Below are 12,981 nucleotides of genomic sequence, written 5' to 3' on the forward strand. Positions count from 1 at the left end.
GGTCCTGATTCAGTTCCTGTGCTTGAGAAGGCTCTTCCCAGTGACTCCCTGTCAGACCAGGCCCAGTTCCTCAGGGTTGTGTGGAGAAGAGCTCCCACAGCTAGTCTTTCAACCTTTGATAAGTACAAACAGATATTTTAAGAAGTGTGGCCTCTGTAAGAATCAATAAAAGAGGTTATAGCGGGAAATCTTGGAGCAAAGGCATAAATGGCAGCTTCACTCCAACTTAGTAAACATCCCGGTGCTGACTTGCCACCATAGAATCAGAACGGATTGTTGACTGGGACATTGCAGATAAGAAACCAAAGCTTGGGGACACCTGGGTGGCTCAGTGTGTTAAAGCCTCTGCCTGAGGCTCAGGTCATGATCTCAGGGTCCTGGGATTGGGCCCCGCATCGCATCTGGCTCTCTGCTCAGCGCGGAGCCTGCTTCCTCCTCTCTCTCTGCCTGCTTCTCTGCTTACTTGTGATCTCTCAAGTAAATAAATAAAATCTTAACAAAAAACCAAAGCTTGGATGGCAAGTGTTGAGGGACCTTCTTTATCAAACTGGTATACTCATCCCATGGGTTACAAATCATTCCCTTTAGGAATGGTCCCAACAGTTTCCAAGAAAAGACTTTTCTCAGAAAATAGCAACTTCAACGCTATAAGGTTAAGAAATTAAATCTAGATTAAGAAAGCGAAGAACATTCATACTTAAAAGATCTCTTTAAAGAAAAAGAAATGTACACCACTGTTTTCTTGAGAGCACTCAGGTGTTGGGAAAGAATTCACAAAGAGGTTCCATCATGGTACATAGGTAGAACTCTCGAGTAGCTGGCGGTGGGTGTGTGGGTTGGGGCAATGACCACGACTGACAGCCAGCTCGTCTTAAACCATCCATTTAGCTAACTCATCATTGGAACAAAAAGAAGGAGTGGTCTGGGTCTTCTTATGACTCTTTCATAGTTGGTTGCTCCAGCCCAATTCTGTCTAGGGCTCCAGCAGGAGCATGCTTAAAAATCTTACAGAGGAGGCGTGCCTGGGTGGCTCAGCGGGTTAAAGCCCCTGCCTTCGGCTCAGGTCATGATCCCACGGTCGTGGGATCGAGCTCCGCATCGGGCTGTCTGCTCGGCAGGGAGCCTGCTTCCTCCTCTCTCTCTCTGCCTGCCTGCCTACTTGTGATCTCTCTGTCAAATAAATAAAAATCTTTTTAAAAAAAATCTTACAAAGGAATAGCAGAAGCAACAATGAAAGAGGAAGAATTGGTTTTCTGGCACCTAGGCACTAAACAAAAGTATAATAAGACAAAGTCTACTTGTGAAGATGGAAAAGGAGGGAGGAAAAAATCTTAAGAAAAAGGCTAAATATCAAGAGAACAATGGAAATTGGGTCCCTTTTGTAAACTGGGAGATCCTTCTGCTGTCTTTGTTTGCCCAACACTAAGTGCATGGCCAGTGCACCTGTGTTCACTGGCAGAATGTCCTTTTTGGTCGAAGTTTACACACCAGACTTTAAAAACACTCAGCATTAGTAGATTCCCACTAACTCTACAGCTGGCAAGTAGAGATCACTGGAGATACTTTTTATTTTTTAGGGCATTTGTATTAATGGACAAAACTGACAGCTTTACCAGGTTAGCCTGTAGCCAGGTTGAAAACGCTAACACCTATCACTTAATTGCTGTGCTTTAGTAATACAGTTGGAGTTGTTTTAAGATTCTAGATCCTGCACTGTGCACTGGCCACGTACCAGGCCTGTTTTAAGCACTTTATAGATGCTAACTCAGTGTCACTCATCCAGGAAAGATTCAGTTAATTTTACTTTCTGGTTCTAACTGTTCACCAGCCAAATCTCTTAAAATTTCATTAGACGTGTATTACTTCGGTCAGCTGCAATTCCATTCACTGGATTTTGTATTCTGTTTGCTCGGGTGGGTTGGAATGAATATCCATCTTTTGTTGTTGAATGAAATACATACGAGGAGAAACAGCTTTCTACCCCATTTTGGTCATTCTGGTCATCCTGGAGTAGACACCGGGGGCCTGACAGACCTAGATTATCAGATTATTGTTGTTCCAGAGTAACTGACCAGATCTTCTCTGTCTGTCCTTGAAGGTATACAAGGGAGAAGAAGCAACATTCCAAATCTCAGGCCTCCAGACCAACACAGACTACCGGTTCCGCGTGTGTGTGTGCCGCCGCTGCGTAGACACTGCTCAGGAGCTCAGCGGAGCTTTCAGCCCCTCTGCGGCTTTTGTATTGCAACGAAGTGAGGTCATGCTGCCAGGGGACACGGGGAGCTTAGACGATCCCAAAATGAAGAGCATGATGCCTACTGATGAACAGTTTGCAGCCCTCATTGTGGTTGGCTTCGCGACTTTGTCCATTTTATTTGCCTTTATATTACAGTACTTCTTAATGAAGTAAACAAACCCAACAAAACTAGAGGTATGAATTTAATGCTACACATTTTAATACATACATTTATTCAGATATTCCCCTTTTTACGCCCTTCTGTTCTTTGATTTATATACTTGTTTTACAGATTTAGCTAGGAAAAAAAATTATCAGTGTTTTGGTGCACCTTTTTGAAATGCAAAACTAGGAAGAGATTAAACTGGATTTTTTTTTTTTTTTCAAGGAAAAAAAAAGAAAAGCAAACCAGATACCAAAAGCTAGCTTTCTTATGTTTTCTTTTAAATTTTCAGATTTGCCTTTATTCTGTTTTCACTGATGTCTTTTGCAAGCCTTTGATATTTTTTTTTTCCATGTTACGGTTTAGTAATTTATATTCACCAATCACTTCTTTGGTCTTGATCATCTGTCTCTGTGAACGTGAATCACAGTGTGTGTACTTACAGGTCTAGGATTTCAGTGTCATCGGAGTCTTACCACACAGCTACAACCGCAACAACAACATACGGAAGATGTGTTCACTCAAATAAGGCTGCCCTAAACAACCATTTTGTCACTCAGTTATTTAACTGTTTAGCTCATTTAAATCAAAATGTGTACTTTAATCTGAAATGTTTTAATAATCTCTGTTTCTTATGATTTTAACACTATGAGCTGCCTGTCTAAGAAATCAAGTAACCAAAATGCACCTATAAATTATGGAACATTGTAGATTTTACCCCCGCGATTCATAGCCGTAACTTTAAGAGGGCATTGTGCAATAGTTAGTTGTTTCCTTGTTCAGCTGTTTTAAAAGCTGCTTTAACTTGTTTGTTTGTCTTTGTGTATAACTACTTCTAATCTAATCACTAGAGTTATTATATTCTGTTATGTTTGACCAGAGTTATATGATGAGAACTGGTGACAGTTTAGTGCCTCTGCCCCTTGTCCATGATTTACACTAAATGTGAGCAGTCTTCTTACATGTCAGCTCATTGTTGGGAAAGATTTGCCGTAAGGCTGTTCTTTGAGGTATCAGTGAAGTGATTGAATTTCAGTACCTTAATTCAGTGCACATCATACTCATCTAACAGCGGATAAAAACCTGGTAAAACCCAAAAGAGAGTCATCTAAACTTGTAGTTCCTATTTTTGTGGGGTTGACCTGGCCATGTGTGGAGAGGGAATGATAGATGGTGGTAAACACAGGGTGTTTGGGGGTGAAGGAGCCCTAGATTCTCTCCCTGGATCTGTCACTAACTTGCTGCGTGACCTGAACACGTCACTTTACCTCTCTGTGCCTCAGCTTCCAGTGCATTAATAAAAAGAAATAAAATAAAATGGGGATTCTAACGTTTGTAAGTGCTTTGAGATCCTTGATCAACAGGTGCTATTGGAGTGCAAAGTGTTACTCTTGCATGTTTATTCTGAGTCATGAGATAATCAGTTTTAACCCAAAGTCATTGGATTATTTATATGAAGTCCATAATGTTCGCGTACCTCAGGGACATTTAAGAGTTGGAGGTGCAACTATATTCCAAAAGGGTGCAACAGACACAGTGTATCCCCCTGCTTCTGTTTTTGTATATTTTTGCTACTTGGTTTTTCTTGATCATAGCAATTCTGTGCTTGGTCTGTGTTGTCTTAAGATGCAGTATGCTGTACTAGCTTATGATATTCCCATACCAAAGTCATGGGGAAACCAACATTATTTTGTTTTTGGTTTATTTATACTATATTCTGCATACAGTACTTTAAATGCCAATTACAGTGCAATCTTTATTTATTGTAAAATTTTTTAAATGTACTTATGTACTAATTTTCCCTTGTAGCATGTTATTTTTTTGTGTGTGTGTTTTATACTTTTGTAATTTTAGGTCAGTCTTGTTCCTTGGCAACATCTGTAGTATTACGAATCTTCTGACATTTTCTTGTGTTTTTAAAAGATAAGAGCATCTAGTGCATTAAATGCCAAAAAAAAAAAAAAATCCATTATCAGTGATTGAAACGTTTACATGTACCCAAAAAACCATAATCATCTCTTGAAAGAAAGCGCTACGATCAATGAATTATTCTGTGTGCCTATATTGATGTAGTAAGTACTAGAGAGTTTTGTATTTTGTTATTGACTATAATAATTAGTTGAATTAGCCTTGCAAAGTGATGGCATCAAGGTAAATATATTTTTGCCAAAGTTCTGGCCTTCCAAAACTCAGCCCTCTACTTAATTGTGTATTACGACCCACTATAACATTGCATCTGCATTTTCTGAGACCATCTCAGGCGGGTGTTGTTTTGTTTTGTTTTGCAGGGGTGGGCGGGGAGGCTTTTTTTTTTTTTTTTTTTAAGCAATGAAGATTCAACAGAGTACAAATTCCATGTTGTACAGCAGGGGGGGAAATCAGTCCTTTTTGGAAACACTTCAGAACTGCTGCTATAAAGAAATTCTCGGAATGGTTTGAAACGTTTTACGTGAAATAATGACGTTAGGCCCAGATTGCGATGAGTACTTTCTCTTTTTGAGATTTTCATCTTGCTGAACCACCATAAAGCTGAAGTGTGTCACAGACCAGCTGACTGCACTTTATTTTATTGTTTTCCGTGATTGGGTATTCATTATCATCCCTTTGGTCAAAAAATGATTACTCCATCTGGCACGGTTCTCTGTCACAAATATGTACATGTGACATTGAAATATAGCTCTGTAGACATTGCCGTTACACACAAACAATAAAATAAAGTGTTATATTAAACTTATTTCTTTGCCCTTTTGCAATACGTAGGAATGAGTGAGCGGCTGGCTTTCAACGCTCTGTCAGACGCTCATCCCTGGCACAAGAAATTCCAGTCACGTGAAGCAACCTGCCCTTTGTCCTCAAAGAAATGGTCTCAACACTTTTTTAAAAGACTTTTTTTTTTTTTCATATTATCTATCTTGTTCTTATCAACTTGAAATGTTGGCATTTTCTAACTGTTTCGTTGGCTACAGTCATTCAGTATTCCTGTCAAAATTGAAAAGTGCCCTAATTGAATGTGTCTGAATGTTATCCTTGCACAGTTCTTTAAATTGAAAGACAAAATGTTTTACCTCACTGTTGGACATACATTCCAAGCTTTTCAACTTTAGGAGAAAAAAAAAAATAATCACATGTTTTCCTGTATTGTAAATTTTAGACTATTTCATATACATTGTATTAAAACTGCCATATCAATTTTAATGTATAGATTTTGCAAATACTATGCTATATGTAATACCTAACTGTATCTGTAGTGTATATGTAATATATTTATGCCCAATAAATGTTTTAATTCTTTCTGACTTAAGTAGGGTTTTTCTGCCAAGAATAGGACTTGCTTTTTGTTGTTGTTGCTGCTGCTGTTCCTTTTTAAAAACTTGAACCACATCCCCAAAGTTGCAAATTCAAATGCCTTTGGAGGCCAGGCAGGTGATGCTTCCCGTGCCACCCAAGGGAGCAGTTACAGCACAGCTCCAGCTGATCGGGGTCCTGTAAGATCACAGGCCACAATCATACATGCTCATGTTTCCAAAGAAGCTAACAAAATTCAGATTTCCCTTTACAGAACAGCTAAAATAGGACTGTGGCCCACATCGGCCCAGGAGCTGCCATTTATTTTTTGTCAGAGCCTGCGTTCCGAGCATATTATCCAAATGCCAAACCTTAGGAGCCCAGGTCTATCTCTGGATACCGAGACCCAGCACATTCCCTCCCCACCTCTACTTCCCACGGTTTGGCCTGCCTTCTTCCTTGCTCTGGGTCTCATTCAACAACAGCAGCAGCAATAAAGCACAGTGACCATGTTAGGGCCATGGTTTCATTTGGTTTAGATTGTTTTGCTAGAAATCCCTATTTTTTGTTTTATTTCTGGGGGAAAGAAGTGTATGGAGAAACTGTGTTCCAAAGAAGGATGAGCTGCTCTTAAGGGTAAAAGTGATCAGCTGAACACATCAAATTTTGCGTGCTCCTAACATTCCACTGAGGATACAGTAAAGGATTTGGTTTTTTTAAGACTGGGAAGAACAGGGAGAGAGCTTGCTGGCACCGGCATTTTGGAAGCCTAACTGAAGAAAGCTGAATTCTAATTTGGCAGGGGGAGAATGAGCCCCACCTTGTTGTACATGCAGAATACCCTGAAGGCTCAAAAATTGACAGAAATGTCCTTTTGTAGTGATGGGGAAGGGGGAAAAGAGCCTAAAATACTACTAGTTGAAAGCTGTTTAAAACGCCGTTTGATCCATAAATTCCTCCCTGTTTTGTTTTCCACTGAACAGCCCTCAGAAGGTAACAGAAAGACCCTAAACTTGAAGACACAATGCACAGTTGATCATCGAGGTACCATATCAAAAATGGGATTCAGTGAATGTAGGCATACAGGAGAATATGAAGAGTCTTACCTAGAGAGCCTCGTGTGCCGAAAAGAAAGATCTGGAAATCTTCGATGAAGTGGCTCAGCAGTGCGCCCTTGGGTGGTTCTTCTCGGCCGGCGCTGTTCTGGAATATCACCGGGGGAGCTTTTCAAAACCCCTACTGGCAGATCATACTCTAAACCAATAAAATGAGCATTTCTGGAGTATCAGTGTTTTCTAAAAGCCCCCCAGATGATTCCACTCCGAAGCCAAGATTGAGAACCACTGCCCTACAGTGAAACTCTCCCTCGCTAATCCCGTCAGCTTTCCAGTCCTCCAGCTTAATGAAGAGTGACCTGACCTCTGGTGAACACGAATGGAAAGCCCAAGGCCAATAACTTGAAAGAATCAGAGACTGAGGGAGGAGCATCTTCAAGAAAACAATCATTATCTCCAGAGAGATGAGAAAAAAATGAGTCATCTTTAGACTGAGGATACATTGCTATGGAAAAAAGAATGCTTGAAGAACATGGAAATACTCCCAGAAATTAAAAATTCAGTCGAAGGGTTAGAAGTTAGCATTAAAAGAATAACCGCCAAAATAGGAAAACAGAAATGAAAAGAGGAAAGATGAGGATCAGACCAAGACATTCACCATCCAAACGATAAGAGCTTGAGAGAGAAGAGAGAAAATGGAGAACAAATCAGGAAACATGTGTTTCCAGAATGAAAGGGTGGGAGGATACCCAAACAATGGAAATGGACCTCTACCAAAGCACACCACCATGAAACCTCAAAATACCAGGACCAAGAGAAGTTCCTCAAAATAGAATACCGGTCACATAGAATTAGAAATCAGACTAGCTTTACACTTCTCGGTAGCATACTGCAAGCTAGAATTCAGTGAGGCAAGTATGTCAAGACTGGAAAGAAAAAAGATTTCCCACCTGCTTACTCTTGGACAAGTGTGAAGTATCATTAAGATGTTTTTAGAAATGTGAGATCTCACAAATTTGCCTCCCATGCACCCTATCTCAAAAGCTACCAGAGGATAAGCTCTCCCATAGAAGCTAATAAACTAAGAAAGAAAAAAACCCATGAATTCCACTCCCACGGTGATTTTCATGCAGGTTAGAGGTTGGCTGTCTGGCCCTCTGCCCCAAAAGGGTTTATGTAACTTTATCTTTCTCCTACCCCCAATTTGCATAACTGCCCCCTCCACATGTACCCCAAAGCTGGGACTGCAAATGACTCTTTTAAACAAACCTCTCAGGATATCTTGCCCTGTGCTAATTAAAACTAGCAATTAGATCCATGTATAGGAACCCTTTATTCAGAATGGTGACCCAAAAAAATGTTCCCACCTCTACTGCTAGACTGGAGGAAGGGAATATATGCTTGGGACAGCAAGTCTCCTTCAATTCTGCAGCATAGAGCCCCATTATCTGGCACATTATAGAAGCTAGGGGGAAAAAAAAAAGGGTTGTTGACTTGAATACAGTAAACTAATTTAGTTGGAAAAGTTCACATAGCAGTGATGTGTTCCGTAAGACTGGCCGCTCCAAACCAATCTTTTCACCACAGGTGCAGTATTTTGATTTTAACTGAAGTGGTTGTTTAACTGAAGCGGAAATGATTTATAATTTAAAATGTGGAAATTTCATACAAAATACTGGAATTCGACATTCTTTTAAATTTGAAAGACCTGGCAACTCTAGGTTTTAGTCTGGAATGGTGATGCTCAACAGAGGTCAGTAATGGCTGTCGTTGTGACTGGGGCACTTGCCATGCAGCGGACCACATTTCGCACACACACAATTCTTGGCATGAATATGGATGACGATTTTGTTGGAAAAGCATCACCTTGAACATCATCTCTGTCAAAAGTGGGTGAATGGATGGCAAGACTTCCAAGAATTTGATGGAGAACGTCTGTAAAGCCAGTTCATAAAAGCAACAAAAACAGTAGCAAAAAGAAAAATGCCAACATCAGCTTTTTCAGAAGTGTGGAAGTAAACTCAGTAAAGCCTTGTAACAATTGGAACCTTGATAAGCAGAGCAGGTTTTGTGGTGGTTGACCTCAATCCCTTCCCCTTCTCCCGAGCTCCATAGTAGCCTTGACAGTCAGCCCTGCGGCCACCAGGGGGAGCATACTGGGTTGGCAGCTCCTTAAAATCTCTCCTCCCTGAGCACTGTCACTACTTAACCTGACTCAGAGCTCACTCTAGGAAAAACCTTTGTGGAAAACTCATCAGTGCCATCATGTGACACTGCTGCTGCTTGAGGCTGCAGTACCAGTTGGGGTAATTGAGAGCCTCGTCAAAAACGTCAAGACCTGGGGAGTAAGATAGCCATGGGGGGGGGGGGCAGTTAAAGCTTGTGACACAGCCTTCTGTCTAGAAGGCCATGTGCATGTACTTTGAGCATACCGGCAAGGGACCCAAGAAGTCCCCAGTCTCACTTCTGCCTGATCACATGACCTGGCACAAGCAGGGAATGAAGGCGAGGGTGGGATTGTAAATTTGCTGCAGATGGAAGGTGTCCTCCAGCCTACAACGCCCCTTGAAGAAGACTGGAAGACTTACTGGTTCAAGACATTGAAGGAAATCTGGGAGCAGCGTGAATGGACACCAAGTGGAACAGAGATTCCAGCGGCCAGCTGCAGAGAAGGAAGTCTTGAAGGATACCGTCTGAATTCCTAACTCCACAGATTTGCCCAAATACCCAGTGGGGAGGGGAGGATCAAAGAGAATTTTAGCCTTAACTCTAATATCTTGGCCTTTTAGATGAAAAATGCATTTATGTACTACATAATAAAAATTAATTTTATGGTTAATAAAACCATGTTGAAGAAATAAATGTCCTTCCCCTTTTCTAAGTCAAAGGCTAAATAAAGGAAGCTTCTAAGCTGTTCCCCCCGCCACCAGGACTGAAGGCATAGATTTTTTGTTTTCTATTCAAATAAGTTATACGAGAAACAGGTTCAATTCACGATAACGAAGTTTCTTGAGTATATGAGAAACTGAATGCTTTTGATTTTCCACTATAGCATTGTTTCCCAAAGTGGGAAAGTGGGAAAGTTATCTTTTTTTTTTTTAAAGATTTTATTTATTTATTTGAAACAGAGAGAAAGAGATCACAAGTATGCAGAGAGGCAGGCATAGAGAGAGAGAGGAGAAAGCAGGCTCCCCGCTGAGCAGAGAGCCCGATGCGGGCCTCGATCCCAGGACCCTGAGATCATGACCTGAGCCGAAGGCAGAGGCTTAACCCACTGAGCCACCCAGGCGCCCAAAAGTGGGAAAGTTATCTTAATACATATCTTAATACAAGATAACTGTAAAGGGTACATAGTTTAACATCTTTAGATGATGTAGTTTTTGTCGAATGTACTAGGAAAAATTATATGCTGCATCTCAAAGAAAACAGATAAGACTAAAGTGGTATTTAAGTTTAGGAAAGAAGTATAAGTAAATAATAGTGCAGGTGCTACCGAGATACGGCGGAAATCATCGGAATGATAAGCAAATGAATGAAGTTTGAGAACGATGTTGCTGCCTGGTTGCTGCCTGGATCATAGCCTGGATCTATGCCATGTGACATATTTCTAAGTTGGCATCTGCAAATACATGCCTTTATCTTCACGCAAAGCATTCTATGAGATAAAAAAGAAGGATAAAAATCAGGATCCACACGCAACTGGAAGCTGAACTGAATGAGAAAGTTTGCCTAGCTGATCTCTCACCAGCCTCAGTAACCTGCCCAGACCTTCCTGGCCTACTGTGCATGTTTTCATGTCAGTACTTAGGAATATTTGCATGAGTGAAAATCGGCTTATCTGAAGTCAAGATGCTTCTGCATCTTGACTGAAGGTTCTGTGATGTTATTTTCACAGAACCTGAGCTAAGATGAAGCATTTTGGTTTCAGTGGGCACCGGGAAGAGAACAGAAGTATGGCGGACCTCTGTGGTCTGTCTGCCACTCCCTCCTGGGGCGGCGAGCTCGGAATACCCCCTCTCACCCCCAACCCCTTCTGCTTTCTTCTCTGCAAGTCATTGTGTTCTTCTAAAACTATGTGCTCGGACATCACAACGTTATTCTAGGGATGGCTCCCAGCTGTTTGCAATTAGGACTCAAGGGAAGTCTTGCTCTAGGGGCTCGAACTCGAAGAGGACAATCTTGAGTAGTTGTTTTTCTTGATGTAGAGAAAACCAGTGTTCCGTGAGAGAGAACGATGCAGCTCACAAGAGAAGAGTAGAAACTGGCCATTAGGCCTTAACTAGGGCCTGGTTTATTCTGTTCTTAGGTTCGCCGACTCCTTTTACAGTTTCTTTATGACCCTTTGCGTTTAAGCTAATTGCCCTTGAGTTTTTTACGCCAAGGACCAGAACATCCCCAAAAAGGAGAGCACTTAAAACCTATTTCATACTGCAAAAGGTGCCTATTTAGAGCAGAATGTTCAATGTATAAAATGCACAACTGCAGAGATTTTTATGCTAGAAAATCATGCAGTTGGCCTTTTGCTGTTACATGTTTTGAGGTTTTTTTGTTTACTTTTTAAGCAGTATACACTGAACTTAAGAAAGCTATAGACTTTTTAAAATTAAAATCAAAATCAAAAGGTGCTAAGTTTGAGCATTTATTAATGAGCCCTTGCAGCATGTCAAGCACCTGACATGAATTATTTTACTTAGGAGTCATAACACCTTGAGGTGAGTACAGCTATCCTCTTAAAGCACAAGATAGAAGTGAGTGTTAATGGAGGATTCACGTATAGCTCTGGCTAGTTCTGAGGCTAGTTTGCTCCAACCACATGTTGTACAGTCTGTTAAGGACCCTTCAAGATCTCTTCTGTTGTTATATTTAAATATGTGAACAGGCTCAGTTAGCTAAGTGTATGCCTTGGGCTCAGGTCATGATCCCAGAGTCCTGGGATTGAGCCCCACATCAGGCTCCTTGCTCAGTGGGGAACCTGCTTCTCTCTCTCTCGCTATCTCAGTTGCCACCTCTGTCTCTCTCAAATAAATAAAAATCTTTAAAAGATGTGAACAATGGTACTAGCATTTGACTCTATCTCATAAATGTGATGTTAAAATAAGATTTAAATAAATATTAAAGAACCAGCAGCTATAGCTTTGACCTTCAGCCTTTAGTCCATCCCCTTACTGCCATGCTGCCCCTCCCCATAAAAGGAAAGGAACTGGGTATACTCATCCAACAGTCACATGTGTGAGTAAGGGATGGTTGTCCTTATAAAAAACAGACTCTCCTGAAATGAGGAGTGAGAACTCTGGCCTCTGAGCCTTGGTTTCCTCTAACCTAAGGCAACTTGAACAGAGTCTCGAGTCCTAATTTTATGATTCTTTGAAGACCACACTCCTCTGAGGCAGATGGACTTCTGCCCTAACTGCAGTTCCTTGAAGGTTGAAAGGAGAGAACATCTGCAAGTTCATCCACATGCGTGCAGCCTCCAATGCTGAGGACACGGGCAGCATGCACTATAAACTTCTGGAACTTGGATTACAAAACTGCCAGTCAGGGTGGTCGCCCAACCCAAGCCCCCCCCCGCCCCCCCACCCCCGCCGGGGTAGTGCTGCTGCTCTGGGAACACACTAGGTTCCTACAAAGCTTATTCCAGATGCTACCACACAGTGGGTAGGAACTGAAAAACAGCATAGAAAGAGTAAACGTGGGACTCAAGGTGTAAAGAGAAAGGGAATACAGGAATGGGTTCTGAAGGTCATTTTGTTTTACAGATTAACACAACACACATTATCTCATCATGACTTCGGGTCAAGAGTCCACATGGCTTAGCTGTTTAGAAGCAGTGTTAGAAGGCCAAAGGAAGTCTTCTGAGGCATCCTATGAATTCCCGCTAGGTTTCTCCACACGGGTCCAGACCTCCAGGACATGGACCAGTTCACCCATGTGCCTGCCCTCCTGAGGTCTTCAGCCTTGCCCACAATGCCAAGCCCTTCCAAACCAAGCCCTGGGATTTCTTTCCCTCTGTCCTCAAGGCAGTTTTGTCACAGAGCACCTTCTAAGCATCTTTCTGGATTGGTGTGTTCAGCTTGTTTAATTAAAAGGGATTTGTGGCTGTCTGTTAGACAATAGGAAATTTAATATTTTTAAAAAACATATACAATATTTGTATAACCTTGGGATGCATGAGGTGGTGATTGTAAAAAGAAACCTACAATCTAGAAAGGAAAAGATCGACACATTTAACTTAAAAAAAGAAA

At 41.4% G+C, this 12,981-nt stretch overlaps 1 protein-coding gene across 2 annotated transcripts in view; it reads left to right on the plus strand.

The window, feature by feature from the left end:
* The window catches only part of FNDC3B (fibronectin type III domain containing 3B), a 348,128-nt gene extending 345,511 nt beyond the window's left edge, over nucleotides 1–2,617 (plus strand). For both annotated transcript variants that reach the window (XM_047730593.1, XM_047730603.1), the window contains exon 26: nucleotides 2,099–2,617. In XM_047730593.1, coding sequence (XP_047586549.1) covers nucleotides 2,099–2,410 — 312 coding nt within the window. In that variant the 3' untranslated portion in view covers nucleotides 2,411–2,617. The remainder of the gene's footprint in view (nucleotides 1–2,098) is intronic.
* The last annotated feature ends 10,364 nt before the right edge of the window (nucleotides 2,618–12,981 follow it).

The sequence above is a fragment of the Lutra lutra genome, chromosome 1, assembly GCF_902655055.1.
Source record: "Lutra lutra chromosome 1, mLutLut1.2, whole genome shotgun sequence".
Lineage (NCBI taxonomy): Eukaryota > Metazoa > Chordata > Mammalia > Carnivora > Mustelidae > Lutra > Lutra lutra.